General features: G+C 40.8%; 1 protein-coding gene across 1 annotated transcript in view; it reads left to right on the forward strand.

Annotated features, from left to right (window-relative positions):
- asap2a (ArfGAP with SH3 domain, ankyrin repeat and PH domain 2a) overlaps window positions 1–25,074 on the forward strand; it is a gene marked incomplete at both ends in the record, with an annotated part of 44,488 nt that continues 19,414 nt past the window's right edge. The window contains 4 exons of the mRNA XM_083885945.1: window positions 1–126; window positions 15,027–15,099; window positions 21,158–21,303; window positions 23,001–23,075. Coding sequence (XP_083742071.1) covers window positions 1–126; window positions 15,027–15,099; window positions 21,158–21,303; window positions 23,001–23,075 — 420 coding nt within the window. The remainder of the gene's footprint in view (window positions 127–15,026; window positions 15,100–21,157; window positions 21,304–23,000; window positions 23,076–25,074) is intronic.

The raw sequence follows: 25,074 nt of genomic DNA on the forward strand, positions 1-25,074 counted from the left end.
ATGCCGGACCAAATCACAGTCTCAGAGTTTGTGGCAGAGACGAATGAAGACTATAAATCACCCACTGCCTCCAACTTCACCACCAGAATGTCCCACTGCAGGAACACAGTGGCTTCTCTGGAGGAGGTGAATATACACTTTTAAGCTTTTTAAAATGCAGAAGAATATTTATGTGCAAAGTGGGAATTGACAGTTTAGTCCTAATGCTGTACTATCTTCATAAGTGGTATTATAGGTCACTTAAAAGTGTCCTCCACCCCATCCCTTATGCTCCATCCTCCACATTATTCCAATAAGCTCAGCTCATCATTCATCAAAGGGGTTTTTATTGCTGTGTGTGCTCCAAAGTGTGCCATTATACAGCAATTTTCATCAAGAAGTTGAAATTGGTCTGTCCTCTGAGGGAAAGCAGCCAGCCAGAGCAATCTATTCACAGCATATAGCTTTTAATCCAGATTTGCCCTAAAGGATTTTTTTAGGAATTTGCTTATGGCATGACCTTGAATCTGGATAAAGGAAAACTCTCGAAACAAATGCAAAGGATCATTATGGATAGGGTTGCAACTTATATCAAATTCATAAACAATCTATTGAATACTTCTTATTATTCTAATGGTTGTTTTGATTTATTAAATGTAGGAAATGGTGAAAAACATAGAAAAGCGTAAAAAGTAGTTTGTCCACACACCAAAGATGTTCAGTTTACTGTCATAGAAAGACAAAAAGAAACCAGAAGTTCTCACTTAAAAAAGCCCAAATCAGCTGAATAATCAACAAATAACCAATATTTGATTAATTCAAATGATGTAATTAGACAAAAACAGGATTTCTTTTTAATGTATGGACTGGACACTGTGGACGTACTGTAAACACAACTTTCAACCAGTAATCAGTGAATTAATCTTGAATAAATGATTGTTCATGTCGCATTACACGAGGATAGACGATATGCATTTGCTTCAGTGTACTTCAGCAGTGCACTGTGTGTGCCCAGACAGAGAAAGAGCACTTTGTGTCCCTCACTTTAACTTGCAGGTCATCAGGAGGAAGGACACTTCCGCTTTGTTCCCTGACAGCGCTCCCTCCCTCCCTTGTTGTAGTTTCCCCACTTTGTGTAGCAGTGCCTCGCCCTGCTGCTGCTTGATAGTAAAAATAGAATTTCCCACATGAGCCACACACAGTGTTTTTAAGTGTGTCCCCTGGTCTCCTGAGTGAGTGAGCACTTGTACTGTAGGTAGGTAGGGAGCTTTAAAGTGACAAGTGAGGAGGAAAGTGTCCTCCTGGCTCCTTCGGAGGAAAAGTTTTGAGTCATCATTTTGTGGCTTTTATGGCAAAAGCAGATGCCCCGTCTTTTGAATGCTTGATGATACGTGCAGAGACGAGATAAGTTGTTGCCCTCTAATGTCAGTTTGACCCAGTTAATCCACATCTGGGCTCCGTGACAATTTCACCTTAAGCTTCTCTGATCCTCTGCACCGCGGTGAGCATATTGGCGTCACATTTATTAACCTGTATTTGTGGAGGACTGAGCCAGGAAGCTACAACCTACACCTGCTCAGGCTGACAGGTGCTACGAGGTGTAACCTCAGTGTCAGAGCAAGTTGCTTCGGTGCTTTCTGATTCATTAAAATCCCTGTTGTTTTGAATAAAGTGTAATTTGCTTTTGGCAGTCTAACTCCAATCCAATCCAACTTTATTTATGGCACACTTTAAAAACAACAGCTGAAACAAACTGCCGTACATTAGAGATAAATAAAATATAGACAAATACTACCTAAAAAAACAACAAACAATTAAAAACAGGTAAAATTCAATGTCTCATACTGGGTCGGACACCAAAGAGTGAAAATAATAAATGTGCTTTTCTGTGGAAGTAAACAAATAAGTGTGTGGGTTTGACTCCCTTTTTAAATAGTAGCTCCGCTGTAATTGGTGGCTTGTGTGGATGAATTGTTGGGCCGAGGATCCAATTCAGTGGCTTTGTTGTAATTGTCCTGCTGCTGCCTTTTGTTGAATTGTAGTTGTGCAGACGTGGAGCAGTGTGTTGTTGTTGTTGTTTCACAGTGACTGACCCACGTTCAGGCTCGGGGAATACAAGGCCCTCATTGTTTTGGACAACGAGACTGACACTTTGGTCTGTTTGACCAATTAAACAGTGCCGTTCCACTTATTGTGTGCCCAGCCTCTCAAATACACACGCAGGCAAACAAAAACACATTTACATGCGTGCACACGGGCAGGATTTGACTAACCGCCGGGTGGTGAACTCTTTCACCCTTCACTTTTATGACGATATTGTGAATTCATGAAGAGCAAATGGGATGAAAATAGAACTATCCGACTTTAAAATAATGTGCTGATTCTCCAAAAATGATTATTCACCTGTTGTTTTTTTACCCTCGAGCTGTCGGTTAAAGACGGGCTGATTGTGTAATGCTACGGTGAGCTGGTGTATTATTTCTGAGGATGCTCTGTTTTGGAAATTGGCACCTCTGCATTTCTAAAATAGTATGTCTGTCTTTTTGCCGACTCAGAGTTGTTTTTTTTTTTAATTAATTCAGTCTCTCATTTCGCTTGCGTTTTGACAATATACTTGATTAATGAGGGTTGGTGGCTACAATTCATGCATGACAACACTGTTATGAAAGCACAAACACGAGCATAACTGGTTTTCAGTCCATATTGCAAAGCCATTATTCTCGATGTTGAAACTACCCTGAAAAGGGGAAGAATTTCCCTGTGACGTTTCGGCCTTGCGTTGTAACGCGATATGATCACTTCAAATGTACCTAAAGTTATAGTGTAACTTAGCGTCTGCAGCTTCTGTCTTATCTCAGACGTAATGAAATGAGCTGTATTTAATGGGCTTTTTCCATGACATACATTTTGTTCCCAGGAGGAAAGGCACAGGTGTTAATAATCAAGGGAATGATTGCTATGCTGCATTTAGCATCCTCAGTTTCAGGTCACTGTCACTGTTAATGTTATGAGAATTAGTTATTTTTGCACACCCGCCAATTGGTGACAGAAACTTTGTTTAACCCACATTAGTAACGCCTGTCCATGTTATGCTAAACAACACAACAAACATGGTGGAAAAGAGGCTGTGATCTGCATTTCCAGTTTCTGTTGTTTTAAAATAGCTGGTGCAATAACAGTGTCACCTACTCCCAGGACGTTTTAAATGGACCTTTGGGTCTGGTTGTTTATTGGAAGGCTTTAAACACTCGAGCACACACAGGTTTTACGTACAAGGGTGCACAATGCAGTGCAATTATTTATTTCTAAGCATTACTGCATCTGACATGATCTTAATTAGGCTAGTAGTTTTAAACTGCCAGCTATTAAGAAGCTATTCACAGAGCGCATGTGTGTGTGCGTGTTGGTAAAACCACACCAATAAAAACCTGTTGATCCAGTAAGAGGATGTTGGGTCATGATGCAACAGCCTTTTTTTCCTCCACACTTTTTTAGAGAGAAGTATCAAGTTGTTCGTTGTCTCCTCAAAGTGTCCAATATAACCTAAATAAATAGAAGTAAATGGAGACTGTGTAGCAGGTCACCAAGAATGCTCTAATCTAATCTAATCTAATCTCAACAACAACTAATGTGTCTGTTTCTGTTGTTTCATTGTTATTCAGAACTTTGTAAAGAGCAATTTCCTTACAGCTCTTACTTCACTTACTTATGTAATGTCACAGCTGGTTGTTGCTGTTCAATATGTGGTGTCATTTATTGTCATTGTCACATTTTGTGGAGCTGTTGTCCAGTTGTCTTGCCACTTGTTTAACAGAAGCTAGTACATGTATATGGCATTAAAAAAAAAGGTATTAGTCTTAAATTCAATGTCTTTAAGTCAGACTAACACATGCATACCAGGGCTATTCAATTACAAACATTTTCAAACTGAATTTAAAATGTAAAACCAGCACACATGTATGAAATGCCTCTAAAATATTGCATTAAAATAATCAAAGAAAGAAGTGTACATGAACAGAATCTGAGGGAGTAGCAGTAATGTTTTTTTTTTACTTTGAAATAAGTATATGTTGCTCATCCTGTCTGCATAAAAGCTGTCACGGTTGTTTAAAATGTAAAATAAATGAGTTGTCATATTTAACCAAGGTGCAACTCAATGTGCATAACATCAAAAAGGTGCACAATATTCCCCCCTCTAGAGCTTGTTTACTGGGACAAGGGCAGTCGTCCAGTTGTAGTTCGATTTGACTGTGCATGCAAACGTACTGTTGAGCGTACATGAGCAAAAACCCCTTTTTTCACAAAGCTAATTGTCTGATCATCTATGTGTCAAAAACCTCATCTTCGCTACCACACAGGTTTGATTGAAAGGCAGCATTAGTGCTGAGGGCAGTGCTGACCGCAGGGTTAAGCACTGATGTTGGTTAAAATTCCCTTGTGCTTTTGTTTCAGCCAAGCAAAATCTCATGCGTATGTCTGCACACTGTCTGTCTGAGACCAGAAACTGGCACACATTTTCATCATCAGGTCTATTTTTGCATCTTTTTTTAATGCCCCAGTTACTGGTTTCTAGCCAGCCAAAGAGAAAACCCTGAACGACACAATCGATAAAGTTGTCTCCTTGAACAAATCTCAAGTGCATCCACTTCTCGCTCAGGTATGAAAGTCTGTCTAGAATTCTGATGTTGGAATTTAAACCTCACTGTGACAGACATTTATAGATTTAATGGTGTGGCTATTCTCTGCTAGAGTGGGTCAGTTATTGGTGTCACTGTGTTTCACATCAAATGCCTTTACATAGTGTTGACTGACTGAATACAATGGGCATGAAAACGGATCTGACTCATACAGTCGGCTGCAGAAGACTGCTGAGTGTTAAAGCCTGCGGCTGCACATCAGCCACCACTACTTGACATTGAGGACCAGCTTTTGAATTGTCAGCAGTGCAGCCCTTTGATCAGACTGTCAGTTGCATGTTGTTGCACAGACGGACAGTATCCTCCATGACATTACAACTACTTTGTAATTAAAGGGGATTGATGGATGGAGGCTTTGATGGCAATACACCCTTGAACATTACTTGGTATTGTTGCATAAATATAATTATCCACGTGAAGCAAAGTTCTGTATCTCATGTTTTTTTTTTACCATGTTTGTCCCTGCGTATTTTGTCCAATAATATTGGAAACCCTAAACTCTTTCACTATGTATAAAGCAGCTGAGCCTCTGGTGTTGATATTTTAAATGCATTTAAAACCTAATCTACCCCTTCAACTAGGCTTTTAATCTGAATGTTTTACAATTATTATTTATTCAGTTTTTTGGTCTTCACTTCGAGTTTCGTGTACCTGTACAAATAGTGCTTTACAAGTAATGTATGTATTGGAATTGACAGATTATTGAGATGATGGCAGTGGACAGATTTTATTATTGTTTTTCATTGTAGCTTTTCCATTTATTTTTGTAGAAGCTATGTCTTTGACACGAATTACCCGCCATAATACCCCACAGAGGACAGAGAGCTGCTGCACATTTTATAGACTATCTCAGTGGCAGACACCCACCCACCCACTCAGCCGCTCACACAATCACACATCCCTTTGTCCAGTTTATTCGTTTTTGGTGCATGAATAATGGCTATTTATAATCCCGTCTGCTTTTCATGGGCCAGTGCTGGTGTCTTGGGGAGTTTGGGGCGGCTGCATCAGTCCTGAAGGCTTGCATCATTAGTCTTCCATCTGGCTATTATTTAATCTAACTGAGGTCCATCACACTTGGTATGCCAGCTATGCATGGGTAAGGCATGTTGCCTCGTTGCGTGACGTTGTTGAGAGTCTATTGGGGAGTACCTCTGGGAACAGCAATGGCATTTCGAGCATGCACAGGTGGTTTTCACAGTCTGGTTCTTACAGACTGTCGTGGGGGCCTCCTGATGTCGGTGTCTAATGAGGTAATGTGGCTTGTGCAACATTAAGTAGATTTTCATTGAGCTAATGAGTGTTAAAACGTATTTGATAACTGCCTGCTGTGAGAGGCTTTATAGCTCCTTTATCCCTAATCTCGAGCCACTCTTTGTTTGTGTTACTTCTTCTTTTGTTGACACAAAATCATATCTTGTATAAGTGTCTTCAATGCTATTTAATCGTTGCGGAACTCTACTACCGCTTTGTGTTGGCCCATTTCCTTTATAGCTTATTGATTTACGGCCGATATGTTACATCTGAAGGCAAGTGGGCTCTCATAACTCTTCTCCAAGTGTTGGTCTGTCGGCTTGTGTTGATGCTGGAGTTGTTCCCGGGGCCAGGGGAAGGCCTGGCCTGGCCTCCTCCTGTGCCGATTCCTCCCTCCCAAATCCAGGAATGTTGTCAGGAACGGCCGAGGCCTGGCTGAGAACAGCAGCTGCCCCTTGGGAACAGGTGGCCTGAAGGAAAGTTTTGACATGACTTGAGACAGTTGGATTATCAATGCTGGGACAATCCACGTCCTAATCGCTTTAGAGGCACACAGATGAGCTCTCGTACACACATGACACAAATGTGCAGTCCAGCTCGAGTGAGTAGCCACCTGTAGCCACTCTGGCTAGTCTTGAATGTACTACCCCCTATGAAGCTTAATGCCTCTACATCTGCTGCCAACACTCTTCTTTGGCTGTGACATAGTGTATTTAATGCAGGCCAAGTATAGTCAAGCAAAGCCAAATACATTAAGTATTAAAAAAAACAAAAAACTTCGAACTTGAACTGTTTTCATCCTGTTTCATCCTCTTTATTTTGTTCATTTTGGACGAGCACAAAAACATTAGAGGCAACAAGCAGTTTAAATCCATGTTTTATTATTGAGTATTCAACAGGAGTGTAATTTCAGTAACTGTAATCATTCCTTTGAGATGACTTGAGAGCTCACACACTTGTGTTTCCTTTGCTAGTGTGAGATTTATTGGTGTAATAATGCTAACTTAAGTAAAAGGAGATCTAATTTCCATAATTTGTGTCTGTCTTCTTCCTCGTTTTGGATCTTTGTTTGAAAAGAGAGAGTTTGTCTGTATTCTCCAGGGCCTGGTAATTCTGTGTTTGTGTTCTAATTCTAATTTTGATCAGCATCATTCATTATGATGCAGCAGACGTCCCAATGGATTATCTTGGGGCAAAGATCATGGTCCTGTTTCAATCGATTCCAAGCAGTGATCTCTCTTATCCCTGATGGACTTTGACTGTTGAGATGTGAAATTATTTGACTCACTTTTTCACACATTTTTTTCCCTTGTTAATGATTGTGTGTTGGAACGTGGTAGTGGCCACTGTCAAACCTGATAGATCTATTTTGTTTGAAGATGGGATCACTATCACCAGAATGAAGATCTTGAAGGTTTGATCCAGCATGGTGAAGGTGATCGAGGTGAAAGGGGAGAGCGCCGCTGTCTGTCCTACACAGAGGTTAGGGGGCTGGACACTGGGGACACTTAGGATAAATGGGGAACATAAAGCTCATCTCATCCATCAGAATGTCCCCGCCCAGATTGCCTGAGACGGTTCCTGTTGATGGCTATTGTTCACTCTCTTCATTAATGAACTCTCACTATCACTGACTTGTAGTCCCAGCCACTCGCCTCTGTTGAGGCCACAGTGGGACGTTAAAGGGAGAATTCTCATATTTGTGTTGTCCTGCTGTCACTTTCACTCTGAAAACAGACCTGCATGCCTTCTCTATTTGAATTTTTTTCTCCCACATTAACTCCTCTGAGGGTCTTTTTAATTTTAGACAAGTTTTATCAGAAAACTGTTGGAGTTCTCCTAAAGCTGGGTTTATGTACAGGCAAACTTTCTTCATTCTACAAGTTTCCAGCAGAGATCAAACAAACCTTCTCCTTCTCTTAAGCCCCCAATGGCACACATACACATTTATGCTCTCTGAAGTGTTTTATTGCAGTGTTTTCCAGGAGAGAGCAAATCATCTCCTTGCTGCATCTCTTAGGCATCGTCATACTCCTTTTTAAATTTTAGGAGAACGTTTTGTCACTTTGCCTCTGGCACTACTGCTTTGACACCATTTGTTCAACATTTTTGGCACATGTCTATGTGGAAAGGGACAAGGAGGAACTCCAATATGAAGTCTGTCAAGGGGTTTCTCTCAAATTGCAGCACATTTGGTCCTTATTTCCATGCCACTCCTTCAAAGAGGTTTTTATCAGCCTCCTGCTAGTTTATTAACTTTATTTTATGCTCTCTTATAGTGGGCAAGACAACAGGTTTTTGGTATTAAATTTGCATCTTTATTGTCTGACACGTTAGAAGTTTGTTAGTGTGTGTAATCCTTGGGTTTAGAAATGCAGGAAATGAGAGAATGCTAATTTTCCAACAGTGACAAACAATGCAGTAAATTTCAATTTACTTCAAATGACGCACAACAAACACCGCCACTGAAGTATTATGACCATGAGACACTGCGGCTGTCTGGGGAAAACCAAATGCCCAGGTCTGTCACATTGTAAAATGTGAATAAAAAAAGCCTAAGCGGTCAACATGAAAGTTTGTTTTCTCTAACACATAAATTATTGCAACTGATGTTGTCATTGCAGTGTGATTTTTGGCAGCTGGCGGTCAAGGCTCTGTTCCAACAGTGGTCTTTGTTGTGCTCCCTGTGGAGCTGTAAAGCCCCAAGTGTCCCGGTGCTAAAATACCAGACGGCTTGTAGGTAGATGAAACGTTTGAATAACTCAGGAGTAACAGAAAACCCCCCCAAAAAATGCTCTCTTGAAAAATGGTCTAAGTCTCCACATTTTTTTTAGTTCAGTGTCAACTTTGTGACCACAGTGCTTCTGCAAAAATTAGCCATTCGTTTTCTCCATGTTCCACACTGAACTTGCAGGCATGGAGTTTTCCATGCTGCCTTCGGGGCAGCTTTGACTACACACATCTGAGCTGTGTGAGAGCACAGAGAAACCCTGCATGCATGGCCTGTCAGCGGTGGCCTGAATGGAACCCACTTCTGTCCAAATATTGACTTTACTCACTCAGCATGGAGAGAAGTTGTGAATGAAACACTTGAAACCCTTGAAAAGATTATTTTAGGTCGATTTTTTTCATTAAGCAGTTTGGCTCCTTTACACTGTCTTTTAACGTAAATGACTGTAAAATGTAAAAGTACACATGACATATCCTTCTCTGTAATGCCTGCAGAGCTGAACAAATGTTTGACATCTACACCTGCAGAAAGGCTGACCTGTCTCATTCTGCAATGCAGCTTCCTACTAATACTTTGATGTTTATTTTATTTTCCTTCAGGGACAGTCTCCACAGATTGCCTACAGGTGACCTAACATAACATTACATTTGGCAGTCAGGTAGGAGGAAAAACCGGTGGTGCATTATATCAACATTTCACACTCGGCGGCACGTCATTACACAATTTTCTGCTGGTAATGTGTCCAACCTGTGAACAGAAATAGACGGAGAAACTACCTCAGCAGTTCCCTTAAGCCTTTTTGAAGCAAATCCGATGTGACGTGGTGTGCCCCAGAAATACCATCATTATGGCCTGCATGTTGATTGTGAGGGCTCCAAAAGTTGCTGCACCCCTGAATTTTTATAACTAGGTGTGTGCCAAAAGCGGTGCAGCAGATTTGTGTTTTATAAGCAGCTGCATGATCAGGTGCTTCTGGATTCTTGGTGAGGAGGTTTTAATGTAATAATTAACAAAGTAAAACAGGGAAGAAATGACATGTAAGCTGTATCAAACCCTCTTTGATGCCATGTCTCTCTTTTTGTTTTATTGTAGCCTATTATAAGTCAGAGACAGTTGTAGTGTTTGGAATATATTATCGGCAGTGATCAGCAGACTTCCTGTATCCAGACTCGCTTCTTTGTTGCAGTGTGGCGCGTATTGCTATTTTAACATTGTAGGAATGCATGAAAAAAAATGTGTGAGCCCTTCTATGTACCTGCTATACACAATTCTCAAGTGTTTTAGTGTTTTAGAGCTCCAATTAAACTGCTGGCTACATATTAGTTTGAAAACAATTTTTTTTTTTTTACGTTAGCAGTATTCCCTTAAACTAACCAAGCAACTGCTTGGAGGAGTGACTTGTATTCCTGTTTTCAGTGGAAAGCACAGTGAACCCTCACCATGTAACGATACACTAAACAGTTGTCATTTAGTAGAGAGGTGTGTGAGGTACAGCAACACCAGTGCTAGTTTGTGAGCTGATAGTTGATCAAAGAGCAGAATGAATGGGATACATCTGGTGTGGACAGGAAGTATATAAATGGAAAATAAATCTGTCTTTCCTATGATGTACCCTTAAAAACAAGGCTTTTTATTTATGATCTTTGTGAGTCAAGTCTTGGTAGCTAGCTATCGTTTTCTTTGTGAAATAAAACGTGTAACATCTGGTGCGCCAATTAAATGTGGACTACACCAGCACAGATACTGTACCCACACAGGGATCAAATAAACGGGTTAATTACATCCACGCCTGCTGCCTTGTTGCCTGATTCCTTTGTATGTGGCAGACTCTTTGGTCACATGACTGTTGCAGACAGAGGACATGAGGTCAGACAGTGTTCTTGGTATGTTGTATGTGTTTATGTGTGAGGGGGGAGCTTCAAAGAAGTTGTGTGGTGATGACATTAATGCTGCTGCTGCTGCTGCAGATGGGTAGGGTTTCTTTTGGATTGTCTTTGTAAAAATGTGTGCATAAGCTGTAGTGTGTAGATGGGGAGCCTCTGAGAAAAGCAGGAAAGCTCCTTGCTCAGTAGACATGCTGTCATCAGCAGATAGTTTGTCAGCAGGGACAATGGGGCTGGGTCTCTGTCTTGTCTGTCAGTCATTCCAGCATCCAATCATTCAGGAATGCCTTTCTTCTTCACCCGGCAGAGGAAGATGTGGAGAGTGCAGCGATAAAGGCGGCTGGTTAGCTGGATTTACTTTGCCTCGCTGTCCCCCTTGTCCCTCTCTCCACATGTCTGTGTGAAGTGAGCTATTTTCTGTCTTCACACCAGCATTGTAATGGTTGGTCTTTGGCTTCATTCATCATTTGTCATTTTAATGGACAAATGACAAACCTTACACTTTCACATTCTGCAGAATTAGTTGTATATTTTCTTGAATGAAATGGGTGCTCGCTTGTCTCAAAACTTCAATTCATGATGTAATCTCAGTGCGGCGTAGAGTATCTGCTCTCCCTCAGTCCGTTCTGGAACACACTTAAGATATTATCTGTCTGCCGAGTTCAGTAACCTGACACACGTTAGTCTAATTTTTTTGTATTATAAGTGAATGGATCACCTTGGCAACAAACCCTTTTGACCCAGTAGTCTCTGAAGACTGGCTGCGGCAGATGGTGACCGATTGTAATCACGACGATGATGATGACGATGGAAGATGGCGAGGATGATAATGTCATGCATTAAGAGAACTAATTCGATATAGTTTGTGGAAACAGCCACTGTGGCTCTAGGATATAGAGAGCTCCTGTTTGGAGGAGAGAAATGCTGACATTGCAATAATGAAGAGGGCTTTTGAAGCAGCTCCAAGCTCAGACTGAGGCTGGGTCTATTGTATGAGGATTCAGCTCTGATCCTGTGCCACTGGAAAACGCGGCACAGCAGTGGAAACCCCCCCCCCCCCCTTTCCTGTGAATAGTTTTTTTTTGTGGTTAAAAGTGTCCATTCTTAAAGTGCTGCAAACAAAAGGTGGCCTGGTGCTGGATGAAGAGTCATTTTGCCCGAGCTTTGAGAGCACGTCACAGTTGAAATGTGTTAAAGTGATTGAAGAGTCCTGTGTGTGCGTGTGAGGGTTATTTAGGGCTTCGTGTTTGTTGTGTTCATCTGGTTTATTACCTCGTCTGGCTGTACCCCTCACTTGTCTTCCTCGTTCCCCATCAGACTGCCCTCGGCAGATTGAAAGGCTCTGCTGGAGCGTGATACTGCCAGATTGTGTGTGTGTCGTTTGTGAGAGCGAGGAAGACTTTCTTGACGGTTTTGGTTGGAGCCGTGATGTTCAAGTCAATGTATGTGACTCGAAGCCACACGAGCTTGTTGCAGATAAACCTGTTCTGTCATCTGGTAAATTAAAACAAATTTTTCCTTTAATGTGTCTGCCACAGACATGACAAATGTTTTCCAACTTTAAAGTTAACCTGTTTGCTACAGTTCTTATTTGTATTCTATGGGTCACATTTATGTCATAGGGTGTAAGAGCGGTAACACATGCTCACAAGCAAATAATATTACTGCACTCATTGTAATATAGGTCCCTCACCTGCATATTAAACAAGCGCGAGCAGTTCAGACAACTGCGAGTGACAAATGACTAAGCTGTGTGTGCGTCTGTGTCTGTGAAGCATTATAAAAGGGACTAATTATGATCAACTATTTGATACGTTATCGGTTTGAGTGTGTTTTCAGATTTTCCAGCTTCTTAAAATGTGAATATTTGCTGGTTTCTTTGCTCCATATAACAAAGAAATCATATCAGAACATTATCAGTTCCAGGTTTGGGAAACACCAATCAACATTTTCTGTCATTTTATAAACCAAGCAAGTCCTTGATGAATCAATAAAATGATGCTGGTGCGGCTGGCTGTCTCACATAGGTCACTATGAGGTCAGACCTGGGTCATTGCAGCGTTGTTATTGTGACTGCACTTGACTGCCTTTAATTTTTCAGTTCAACAAACAGCTGAACTCATGTCTGTGCCAGAATAAGACCAGGGGAGTATCATGCATTGATGATGAAACAGCCTTGAAACCTCACTGCTCTCTGTGAATGTTTTAGGTCAACCTAAAGTATGCATAATTTGGATTATTATTTTTTTCCCTTTTTCAGCATCTGTTAAGTCACTGCAGCTTTTTTTTTTTTTACCACAACAAGCTTCACGATTCATGGGTGGTTCCCATGAGTTTCCTCTGTGTTTCTTTAGCCGCTTTTGACAATAAAATTAGTGAGTGTGACTGAGATTTTTTAAACCCAAATAAAGCTACAAAAAAAGGGGCGATAAACACCCCAGCATTCCTGCCGTTGGTCTGCGCTGTGGTGTTTGGTTTTTCACCCCAGTGTGAATTGTGATGACAACTTAGCCTTCTTCAGAGATACTGTTCTACTGTATAGACTCCATCACTCCATCTTAATATAATTTTGCAATACCAGTGTATGAAGTACAGAAGAAGAGGATGATGATGAGAGCGAACAAATTATCTTAATGGGAATCAATCCGCCTCCTGTGAAAAGTCTTTGTTCAGACTATCAACACCACTGTATTTTAACGTTGGTGATAATAAATTAATTTAAATGATCAGGTTTTATGAAATATAAGATATTCAGCACTGTCCCAATCCCAAGTTTTATGTAGTTGAATGCACAGTGAGTGCACCATAAATGGGGCATCTGTGGCAAAAAATAGAACAGAAGAAGAAGAAATTAGCTTGGTCTTGTGTTGCCTGTGATGATGAACTGATTAAAAACCTGCATGCATTGCTGAGTCATTTGATTTAAATCCAGGATTAAGGGAGTTTATTGACCAGCGGGAATGGGGTATTTAATTCAGGCTGTCTCTTTTTACCAGTGTCAAATTATTTGTCACTCTCACCTCAAATTGTGTGTGTGTGTGTGAGAGAAACATAACCCTGCAGAGAAGTAAGTGCTGAGCAGCAGTTCCTCCCTTTTGCAGTAGAAAACCTCTCAAAGTCTTGATATGGGTGCAGCACCGATTTATGGATTTAATAAGTTTTGAGTATTATAGCAGAGAGACCAAGAGACTATGTGTGTGTCCTTGTGTGTGTATTGTAGCTGAATGGCAGCCATTGTGTGTTTTTGTTTCCAGAGGGGTCTTGGTGATCTGATATGTGTCAGTGAGATGGCGAGCAGGGAAACCCGGCGCCGCCGACTCTGACCCGGGTTTGGACGGACATACTTAACATAGTCCCTAAAAGCTAATTTCCTAAAAAAAAATCCCCCTCTTCTCAAGAGATTCCCTCCCTCTGTCACTCATACAGTTGGTGCATTGTCTGCGCTGGACATTTTGTGTTTGTTCTGGGTACAGTGAGAGTCTGACATCCATAGGTGTGTGTGTGTGTTTGCAACTCAGCTAAATCGTCCTTTGCATAATTGACCTCAGATGGTTACTGCCCTCGACTCGTCCTACAGGCATTTACTCTGGGACACACACGCGCATACATTTGTGTCGACGTAGATGCCCAAAAACACTAACACAATAATTGACAAGGGAGTTGTGGTCTATTCTTAGATTCTGCCTTGAATAATGCATGACTTGCAGCCAGCATGGTGATGTCCTCCAGAAAGCATCCACAGATGTATCTTAACACTTAACACAATATTCAATGAGTGAGTGCTTCTGCCCCCTTTTTACAATATAACTTTCACTTTTGATATCTGGCAGTTATTCAACCGTTTAGGATTTACAGTTGTTCAGAGGAAGTCCTGAGGGCTAACTAATACTGAGATACAAATGACAAGTGCAGTTAGTATATGATTCCTCTAAGCTCTATTTCTCTGCTTTCCGGTAGTTTTTGAATATTCTAGCGGTCAAGGATTTACAGTAATGAGTACACCTGCCAAATCCTGTCGGCGACAAACCAAAACCTTATTAGTGGAAACTAAATTAAAGAAGAACTCAATGGAAATACAAAAACTAAACAAAAAACAAATATGCTTACTCACTGCCCATTGGTGGATATAAACCACTGCTGTATTACACAAATATTCAGAAGCAAACGCATTCATAATTATGTACTTTTACTATCATTTGGGGATGAACAATTAATCATTTTGAAATCGAAAAATGACAATTAGCAAATTGCAAAGGCTGCCATTTAGGATATAGTTTATGTAGCTATATCTGACCCAGGGTTTAAACTAATGGTTTCAGTCATGGCAATTCATATATTCACAGTAATTCATCCTATGTCGACTGCTTTATCATCCACATGCTGGAGCATCTACATCTCTAAATAGCTCACTAGTAAGAAATATTTTTTTTTTTACTTTTACTGTCACAATTTTGACATTGTTTGCACTGTCTCTTTGATCAGGCCCTGGACGTGGACCGCAGCGTTCTGTACAAGATGAAGAAGTCTGTGAAATCCATCTACACGTCTGGTCTGGGTGAGTCGTCCTGTCCTGTCTGTGCTTTTCCGTGTCTGTGTGATTTTATTTTCCTCATTTTAACAAAAATTTCTTTTGAGGTTAAAAGTGAGAATGTTATGTTTGGTTGCGTTTTTGAATTTCTGCTTTTCGAAGTCTAAGAACAACAAAAAAGCCGTTAAAATGCGTATTTCTATTTAAGGTAATTGTCTGTTTTAATTTTGGTAAGGAGTAAGGAAGAACATATTCGCTACTGATGTTGTCTTTTGTTGATTGTGTTTATTTGACTCATTGTTGTTTGCTGCATGTTCTGTGACAACAAGACAACATTTCCCATGATCCCAAGCTTCTTTCCAACGTCATAATCATAAACAAAAAATAGGTTAATATTTTGATTGAGACAGGATGCGTTATTCTCTCTTTAGTGTAGAGCTGCAACTAACGAATATTTTCATAATCGATTAATTGTTTGGTCCATATAATGTTAAAAAAATGTTGATCAGTGTTTGTCAAACCTGAAAATGATCATGGTCTCGAATGTCTTGTTTTGTCCACAAACCAAAATGATTCCGTTTTAATGACTTCTTTGTTAGGTGGAGCAACGATCACAAGCATTAATTGCATCTGCAGTGCCTTTGTCCCTTTGTCTTTGAGGCGGGAATAAAGGGAGAAGTTTTTCTCTCTCCGTGTGTGTGTGTGTGTGTGTGTGTTATTACCATGCTCATTGCTCATTGTTGCTGGCTCTGCCAGTGTTGGCTGTTTCCAGTGTCTTTTGTTTGGCCTGCCCGACAGAACCCCACTGAGAGGCAGAGAGAGGGAGAGAGTGGGAGACCTCTGACAATGTGCTGAGCATGTCTTTTTCACAACAGTGTGGGGCTCTGTTCAGGGCCGGAGAGACAGCTGTCTGATCCAGACCCTCAGAGCAACAGCTGGGGAGGGGGCACCGACTGTGTTTGTGTTGCTGCTGTATGTTTTTGCCGCTCAGAGTCCATGGACACTAAAGTTTGACACTTGTTTGTGTGTCAGGTGAAGACACAGTGGTCTAACCAGTTTCTCACACTTTTCAGCCGCCAAAATGAATGCCCCCATTGTCGTCAAATAGCCGTCATTTGAATGTGTGTGTTTACTTAGCGCGGCAGGTTACACATGCCTGAGATAAGGAGGCAGCTGAAGTTTGTTTTCATAATGAACAAGGTAATCTGATGGCGGAAAGAACAACAGCACATTGCCTTGTTATAACCTGTGCTTGTCTGGCCTAGTAAAAACCAAACATTTAATTTCTGTATAATCAGAGTAGTTAGTATACTATACATCATTTGACAGCTACGTCAAGCATTTATGTTCCTAAAACAATTTACAGGCTTAAATCGGTAGTAAATACCTTGTAAAATCAACCAATGCCTTTAAAAAAAACAATTCACACATACTTACGGTAGCTTAAGTGGACTGTATTAAATGTGTAGATGCGGATGGCGGCAGTTGCACTGCCTTTTCTAGAGTGAATCTCTCATCTGTGTGAGAGGATGCTGAGGTGAAGCCTGAATAATGAGGCTCACAACAGGGAGCCGTGTAGAGAATACACTTGTGGAGAATACTGGCTGTCATTCTTCAAACCCCACAGGGATATTTTTGGATATGACGCCAGGAAATGATGAGGAGGAAGAAGATGATAGGGAAGAGAGGGTGATATTGGAGGTTTCATTACAACAGTGAGGATGATTATGGGGAACCTGAGAGGCTGAGCGAAGCAAATGAAAGTGCGTTCCTCTTTATGTACAGTCTGTGGCCGTACCAGTGTAAACCACGGAGAAAAAAAAAGACAGGTTAGTGAGAGAGAGAAGCAGGTGAGAAAAGGTAGAGAGAGAGACACAGGGCAAAGCTTACAGATGAGTAGGAAAGGCCTAAGTCGCTGCAGGGACTTGTCAGGTTGTCAGCTTAAAGGGTTTTGATGAATAAACCAGCAGCAGAGTCTCAAACCCCTGAAGAGGCGGGAGCTGATCAAGCAGAGCTGCTCGGGCAGACCTGCCAAAGCTGACGACTCGGCACAGGAGTCAACCTTTACTGTTTCTGCTATTGCAAACATGCAGCAATTCTTTGGGGGTATTCTGTTGGCTGCCAGGTTACCAAGAAAATAAGTGTTAATGTAATAAAACTGGATGGATGTCTCAGGGAAAAACAACCCAGAAGGTTCAGTGAGATAAATAAAGTCTATACCTCTATTCATTCAAGTTAGATATTAAAAAGAATGCTTTATGTGAGATGAAGCAGGTGGAAATGGGGAAATGTTATGTCTCCATCTTAGATAATATAAACTCTGGCTGGTGCAGTGCCTTCCCACCGAGGTTAAGATGTGCAGACAGAATTATGAGAGAGTCGGGCGCTTGTTTCCCCCTGTTGAAGTGGCTTCACTTTTATGTGTACAGATAATGTCATTGATACCGTGACTCTGGACAAACACGGCTTTCTCTGTGTGTTGGTAGCCGTGTTGTCGGTGTTCAGCGTTGTTTTCATAGAGTCTGTAAAGCATTACGAAACTGAACTGAGGTCAGCTGCGTATTGTTTGTGAGTGTCAGCTGACCAGGACTGATGGAGCTGCACGTGAGGGAATGAATGTGGGGAAAGGCACAAGAGAGGAAGCAGAGGTTGGCCTGCTACCTGGTGATTAAACTGTATGCTTGTGTGCTTGTATTTGTTGCTGCTTTGGCAGCTTTTCAGGCATAAACACTGACCTTGTCAGGATCAGTAGTCCTCATGGAGACCAAAACCTGGTCCTCATGAGGTATAGCCTCATTTCTGATAAACTGGTTTAGTATAGGGCTAATATTTGAGAATTGTGGTTAGGTAGGGATAAGGGCTTGTAGGATGTTAAATTGTCCTCTGCAGACACTTTGAAATTCTATATTATATGTTATAGCTTATTAGCAGATTATTTGTGTTGGTTGTTAAGTTTTTAATAGTATCATGGAATCCTTTTTCTTTGTCACAACACGAACTGAGATTTAAAATGCCGGCCATTGTGCATTTTCTGAATGACTTGGTTCAAAGGCTCTGAAAATGCTGCAGGTTCAAAAAATAAAAGTATGTACTGTATATACAGTAAAGCCTGTTTAAGTGTCAGAGGCTTTTATTTTGACAAATTGGCCATGCTCTAAATACAAAAAAATGACCTAAATACAATCACTCTAATTTGTAGTCGCTAACCCATAGCCTGTAGGTCTGACCATCCTTCAGTCACCTTGGTTTCTTTTGAATACGCATAGTTATAATGTGGCTTTCCTGATATTTTCAGTCAATCATATGGTCATTGATATCTCAGTGTTTTAGTAGCTTGACTTGTCTCTGTTGTTGGCTGTTGGCTGATTGTTGGTGTATCTATTTCTTTAATTTAAGCGCCAGTTCACTTGAAAGGCATAGCAAACTGAGGAGTTAAGGGCTGACATTTATAGACGCCTATATACAGGGGTCACAAGATCATTAACTGGGAGGAAACAATGAAAATCTGTTATCTGTGGTCATGGGTTTGCTTCAAGGTCATTAGAATTATAACAGACAATGTTGTGTGCTAATAAACAACATGTTTGAACAATGTAATGCCTGTGCTGCTCTAACAAAGTCCATGAATGGCAGCTTAATATATTGTAAATATTTAGACAACATGTGATATAGGACAGACCTGTGCCATGCAGCCCTTTGAGGTTCAAAGCTGCTCTTTACTGTAGACTGCACATGACAATGCGTTTCAGTCATGTTACAACAAATACACATGTAGTCACTCAGCAGCCCTGAGGGGGGTTTGTACTGTTTGAAAGTCCCGAAAAGCGGAGATTCTCATCATGTGCCACTTCAAAAACAACAGCAGTGTTCCCGCCCTGTTGCCTCGGAGCCGGGCACAGCCACAACCAAGCAGCCGGCGCTGATGTGTAAACAGTTGACTGTGGGTGTATTATGTGTGGTGAGGGTCAGTGACTGACACTTGAAAGTGATTCAGGCTTATTATATCTCTTATATCGCACTGCTTTGAGCCAGAAACAGGTTGGACAGAGCTGTTGCTGAGTATTATATGAAATATTAAGGTCAGCAAAAGTCATTTTAGTCAAAATTGAGAAGAATGAGACAAGGAGAGTCAACTCTATTCTTTGATGTTTAATATAATATGTTTTCTGTGTTTGTGTTGTTCAAGGGACTGATGGTTACTTCAATTGTTGACAGATTTATTCACCAACCACAGGCTCTGTCAAGCAATACTATCACAACTGATAGTGTTTGTGGGTACACACGGGCAGTACTGCCCCTATGCTGGCCGTGTGTACCCACAAACACTCAGCAAGAAGAAAAGCAGGAAGCCTTTTTCCAGTCAAACTGCTGAATGACCCAGATTTTCAGGAGCAGAATTCCCCTCTGGAAGGGGCTGCTTCCTTGTGTTCAGTCATACTGCAACCTCTTTGAGGCTGTCTCACTTTACTAGCACAAGGTTGCTGTTGCCATTCAACACAGCCATGCTGAGAAATGCAGAGAGAGACTTAATTAGCATTGTATGAACTAATTTGACAGTTTATACGGTTTATATTTAAAAGCTAAATGTACTATTACTGAACTGAAAAATGACTTGGTTTTAAAAGTTATTTGTCTCCTTGGTGGTGAGAAAATAAAAGTCCAACCATCTCACTCTGCCCGCTGTGCTCAGGCCGTTTCATAGGAGCCTTATCGTTCGGCTCCCGCAATCGCATCAGTTCATATTTCAGGGGCTTTAAATTAGATTTGTCTGATGCGAGTAGGTCCACACAGGTACTGACTCAGGCCCTCGGCTTTCCATTTTTTAATAACAAGATGGATATCTCTGCTGCTGAGACGCAAGCTTATCCAGCTTTGTAAACCTGCCACATCTGTGAACCGGTGTCTGGCAGCGTCTGCACCTGAATGCATTCATGTGTGTGTGTGTGGCAGAAAAAGAGCTGACACATCTCTCTCTTTTTCCTTTTCTTCCCTTATGCCCCCCCTCCCTCCCATCCTCGGTCACAATCGTCAGTGTTGTTATAGCAACAGTCCCTCGCTCCACGACTGCCCCAGTGGCATTAGCTGTTATCAGCTGCCTAGTCTGACGTGAAGTGTATTAAGTGGAATCATCTCGGTCGAAGCCTTTAGACACGCTGTGAGACTTCAGTCATGGTTCATTTATGGGTGTCTCCCCATGTGGTGTTCTAGACTTGCACGGTATTTAGTTTTGGGGTCAAATCAGTGTGTTTTTTTTTTAACTTCCTGTTCATATTTGATGGAACGCTTCCTTTGGTGTCCCTCGGTTTTCTTTTGTCTCCGGGTGTGTTGATATGATCTTTTTCAAACAGCACAGTTGTAAAAACAAGGGTCAATCAATACTCCATTTTTAACCGACTTTTTGTTGTTGCTGTGTAGGAAATGCAAAATTAGAAATACAATGAAGATAAGGTTCATTATGCATCTAATCTAAGTCAGTATGTTCACAATCTTAATTTGGTAACACTTTAGATTAGGGAACACATATTCACCATTAACTAGGTGCTTCCTAACATGCATACAAGTAGCATACTAGCCCTTTATTAGTAAATATTAAGCACGTATTAACACCTTATGTTGGAAACGTCTTAATTCATGACGTAATAGAGGTAGAATAAGGTTATGTAGAATAAGGTGTTAATACGTGCTTAATGATTACTAATAAAGGGCTAGTATACTACTTATATATGTTAGTAAGCACCTAGATAATGGTGAATATGTGTTCCCTTATCTAAATTGTTACCGTTAATTTAAATGTAAATATGAAGGAAAGAGAGGTTATTGTGCCTTGTTATTATGCCAGCAGCAATTTCTATAATTTTTTTGTTTATTAATTTTCTGCTTCTGCAAAGCACATCGCATTAGGATCGATCAAAGGAGGATTGATCAGACTAAAAGGCGGATCTTTGTTCATGTCAAAGGCTTCCATTTATTATTCATTTACAGCGATTGATTTTTGACCTATAATGATCAGAGAGTGAGAGACCTTGGTTTGATTCATATTAGCTTCCTGTCAGTGCTGACCTGTGCGTGTCTGTGTGTTTTCCAGCTCATGTGGAGAATGAGGAGCAGTACACTCAGTCCCTGGAGAAGTTCGGAGAAAACTGTGTGTACAGAGATGACCCTGATCTCGGCTCAGCCTTCCTCAAGTTTTCTGTGTTTACCAAGGAACTCACTGCACTTTTTAAAAACCTGGTGAGTGCACTGTATTTTTATGTTTGCACATTATATGGGTCATTGCAGTCGATGGAAAGCGGGAGGTATAAAATCCAGGGGGACATCCTGTTCCATCCTGTCTGTAATTGCCTCAGTCCTCTTGGGTCACTGTTTGTGTTCTCTCACAAACACATACTGAGCTCAGACCTCAGGAGGAAGCTCCAGGTTTCCATAGAAGTAGTCACTCAGACCCTCTCAAACATCAAATAAGATCCAGCCAAAGCATTATTAGAAGAATTTGACACCATCGTGTGAGGTCCATCATTCCAAGTGGATGCTTTTCACTTTCAGACCAGGAGCTTCGTATTAGTGTTATCTCAACACCTAAAGATTAAAGAAATATGAGCAGCCTGACCTGGATGTGAAGATATAATCATCGCTGTATTTCTCTTGGAGTGAGCTGGAATGAAGGTCCACTACTTGTTCGGAGATAGAAAATATTTACTGTTTGGGTTAAAAATATACAAGGCAAGAAAACTCATTTCATTCATTATTTACCCTTTCTTTATTTTCAATGATGCTATTAGAGTATGCAATGCCCAATCTAATTACACAGACTTTATTAGATAAATCAAACCTCTGTGGCCACTGCAACTTTTCACCACAATGGCTGTCATTTCATTAAAGAAAAACTACTTATGCCACAATAATTACAACCCACTACTTATGTGGCATTGTCAGTACTATGAGCTACACTATTCTCAGCATGATGGAACTCTAACAATGGTTACACAATAAGCCACAACACACATGCGCCACAGGTGCACTCTGGTACTTAATCGAACAGCAATGGACCTCTGGATTTAATCTCTAAAAGCATTAGCAAGGCTTTAATAACGGCAGCTTTACTCACAGAGGCGATGGCTCAACAGAAACTGACACTGGGGACCTGTGTAAGTCTCATAATAGATCTTCTGTTAAATTTGTGCTTATTGATGTGAAGTAAATTTTCCTGTGTTTAAAAAGATGCAGATGGTTGCTGACGGCTTATATTATATGAGTGTAATAAACATTGTTTTATTAGTGTAGTTTCTCCAGACATTGTTTCATTGTCAGTGCCTCATTTCATTCATACTGATGCTACATCGGTGTAAAAGGTTTTCATTTAAAAGGCATCCAGATTAGCATTTCGGCTCTGTACCAGAAGTAATCTGCATCCATATTAACACTCTTAATAATCTATATCATGTGACCATTCAAGTAAGCTGGGTATGTACTGCTGTCCAGGACAGACCAAGCTTTTAAATGATTGTCCATTTATTATCCTTGTCGTGTCTCCTTTTTCTGTTTTAAGTTTAATTACACAGTGAGTGAACAAAAACAGAGTCAAATTCCCTGTATGTGGACTCGTATTTGGTGTAGGAGGTGGATTCTGTTCTCTTTGCTTAGTTTCAGAAAATGTTACTGTGACAATTAACGATAATTGTGAAAAGAAAGAACAGGGATTTGTGTAATAAGACTTAAATTGAAAGTAGGTGTTAACAGAGCTGTTCTTTCTCTGATTGTCAACTTGTTGCAGAAAACAACCAATGAGGAAGTAAATGTATGTGATTACATCATTGTCGTTGTTTCTGTTTTTAGCCGTCAGACTAAAACGCTAGGGTTACTGTGGAGAATGTGCAGAATTTTTGAGAACTAATAAAATGTTTTTTTTATATCTCCTCACTCTCCTCTAGTTCCAGAACATGAACAACATCATCACCTTCCCTCTGGACAGTCTGCTGAAAGGAGATCTGAAGGGAGTCAAGGGGGTAAGAAAAAAAGACATGTTTTATGGATTCTTGTGCTGAATCATCAGTGACTTAAAAGAAATACCGACTACACAGTCAGAGGACTGTATGTTAATTCAGTTGGTGCAAGCACTGTAGACATGGGGCCTGTTTTAAACTTACTGGTTCATCATCGATTGCTCTGTTTTCTATGCAGATATAATGCATTGATTGCACACAGGACATTGTGGAAAGGATACCTTGAGGTTCTCAAATTTGCACTGGACTATTGAGGAGGTCACATTTTTATGGTGTTTATGTGGTAATGTTTAACCTTTTAGAATATTTTTTTCATTGTGAATAAACCAAAAGCCAAAATGGAAACTATGTTCAGGCGTTTTTTCCAACTCTCTTCTCTCTGGTGACAAAGACCATTTGACTTGCAACTTCTCAGCCTTCAGAAACTTTTAGAATTTTTCCGATAGCACAAACTGTCACGTAATTACGGTAATGCAAAGTGCACTCACGCAAACGTGTCGTCTTCAATGCGCTCCGTGTCAAATGTAGGTGATTTGAGTGCAGCGCCACAATGCACGAGTGGCTGGAATAGCAGGAACAGCAGGAATAACATTTTCAAGGTTTGTTGGTGGAGACGATGACAAATGTTGGGAAATTGGTATGGAATGAGTGGATAAGCACATATTTATATATTTGACTATTATTAGGTTACTTATTTCAATTACCTGTAACCTGTGACACAAAAAAGGATGATGTTTCAGACAGGGGTCCCCCTCAATGGCTCAAAGTTGGCTTTCAGTGGAGCTTGTGTCCTCCAGAATTCAAACCATGACCACAATACGCTAATGCAACACATTCCATGGTCAGCCAAGTGATCATATGTATTGACCGACCGGACTAAACCCAGACAGATGCTAATCAACAGTCTGTGCCAGTGTGCAATATAATCAGTACTCATTACAGTCTGTGACCTCTCGCTCTCCAGGCTCAGGCTATGATGCGATTAAGTTAGCCGTCTAATGAGGCTGGATGCCATAGAAAAGGCGAGTTGTCCCAATGACCTTTGGACACTTGGCTGCGTCTCGACCTCTGATCCTCCTTTTGTCCTTTCCCGCCTCCTCTGTTGCTCTTTTGTTAATCGCTCAAGTGCAGTGTTTTTCTTTTTAGCCTTTTGTTGTTTTTTTCTCTTCCACGATTTCCTGTCTTTGTCTTCTTCACGCCATGACTATCTGTTTTCCACTTTCCCATGCATATTTCCGTCTATACTCTCTCTCTGCAGCCCCGTCCCATCTATAATACTTTCCCACTCATCGCTCATTACCCCTTGGATGATTCTCATTACCCCATTGACACGGGTCTAATGAGCTGTTTGGTATTTTGTACCTCAGGTCTCTCATAAATGTCACCCCATTATACTCTCCATAAACCTTAGACTCTCAGCATCAGGAATAGTGAGTCAAATTAGGACAGATGAAATTAAGTGATTGATTATTGTTCATCTAATGTAGCAGCTGCCCAACTTGTTGCTCATCTCCGCTGCCCAAAGGCGTTTCCCTCGTCCCTGCCTTGCCCTTGATCATTTTCCTCCTCCTCTATTATTATCCTACTCCGTCTCTCAGGGAAGTACCTGTTAAAGAGGGAGGGAAAGCAGGAAGAAGTCCAGACCTTCACAACTGCACTGTTTAGACTGCAAGAAGAGGAGGAAGGAGACGAGGGTGAAGTTATAATTTGAAATATGAACATCAACGACTTGAGAGAGAAAAAAAGAAAAATGACTGGTGGTGTTGAATGCACGCGATCCACAAAATATAAATAGGTCACACAAATGTGTATGATGATAAATTATGTAATTTATGGTTAATATATTTTCAATAACACCACCTAAGTTTAACAAGTGTAAAATTGTTTAATCAAAGGAATACTGTTCACCTTGAATCAATGTCAGTATTCTAATTTAAATTCACGGCCATAATGCCATAAAGAAAAGCCACGTGCCCTGACAACATTTCAGGCATAATATTTG

Source organism: Microchirus variegatus (genome assembly GCF_963457635.1).
Source record: "Microchirus variegatus genome assembly, chromosome: 2".
In the NCBI taxonomy this organism is placed as follows: Eukaryota; Metazoa; Chordata; class Actinopteri; order Pleuronectiformes; family Soleidae; genus Microchirus; species Microchirus variegatus.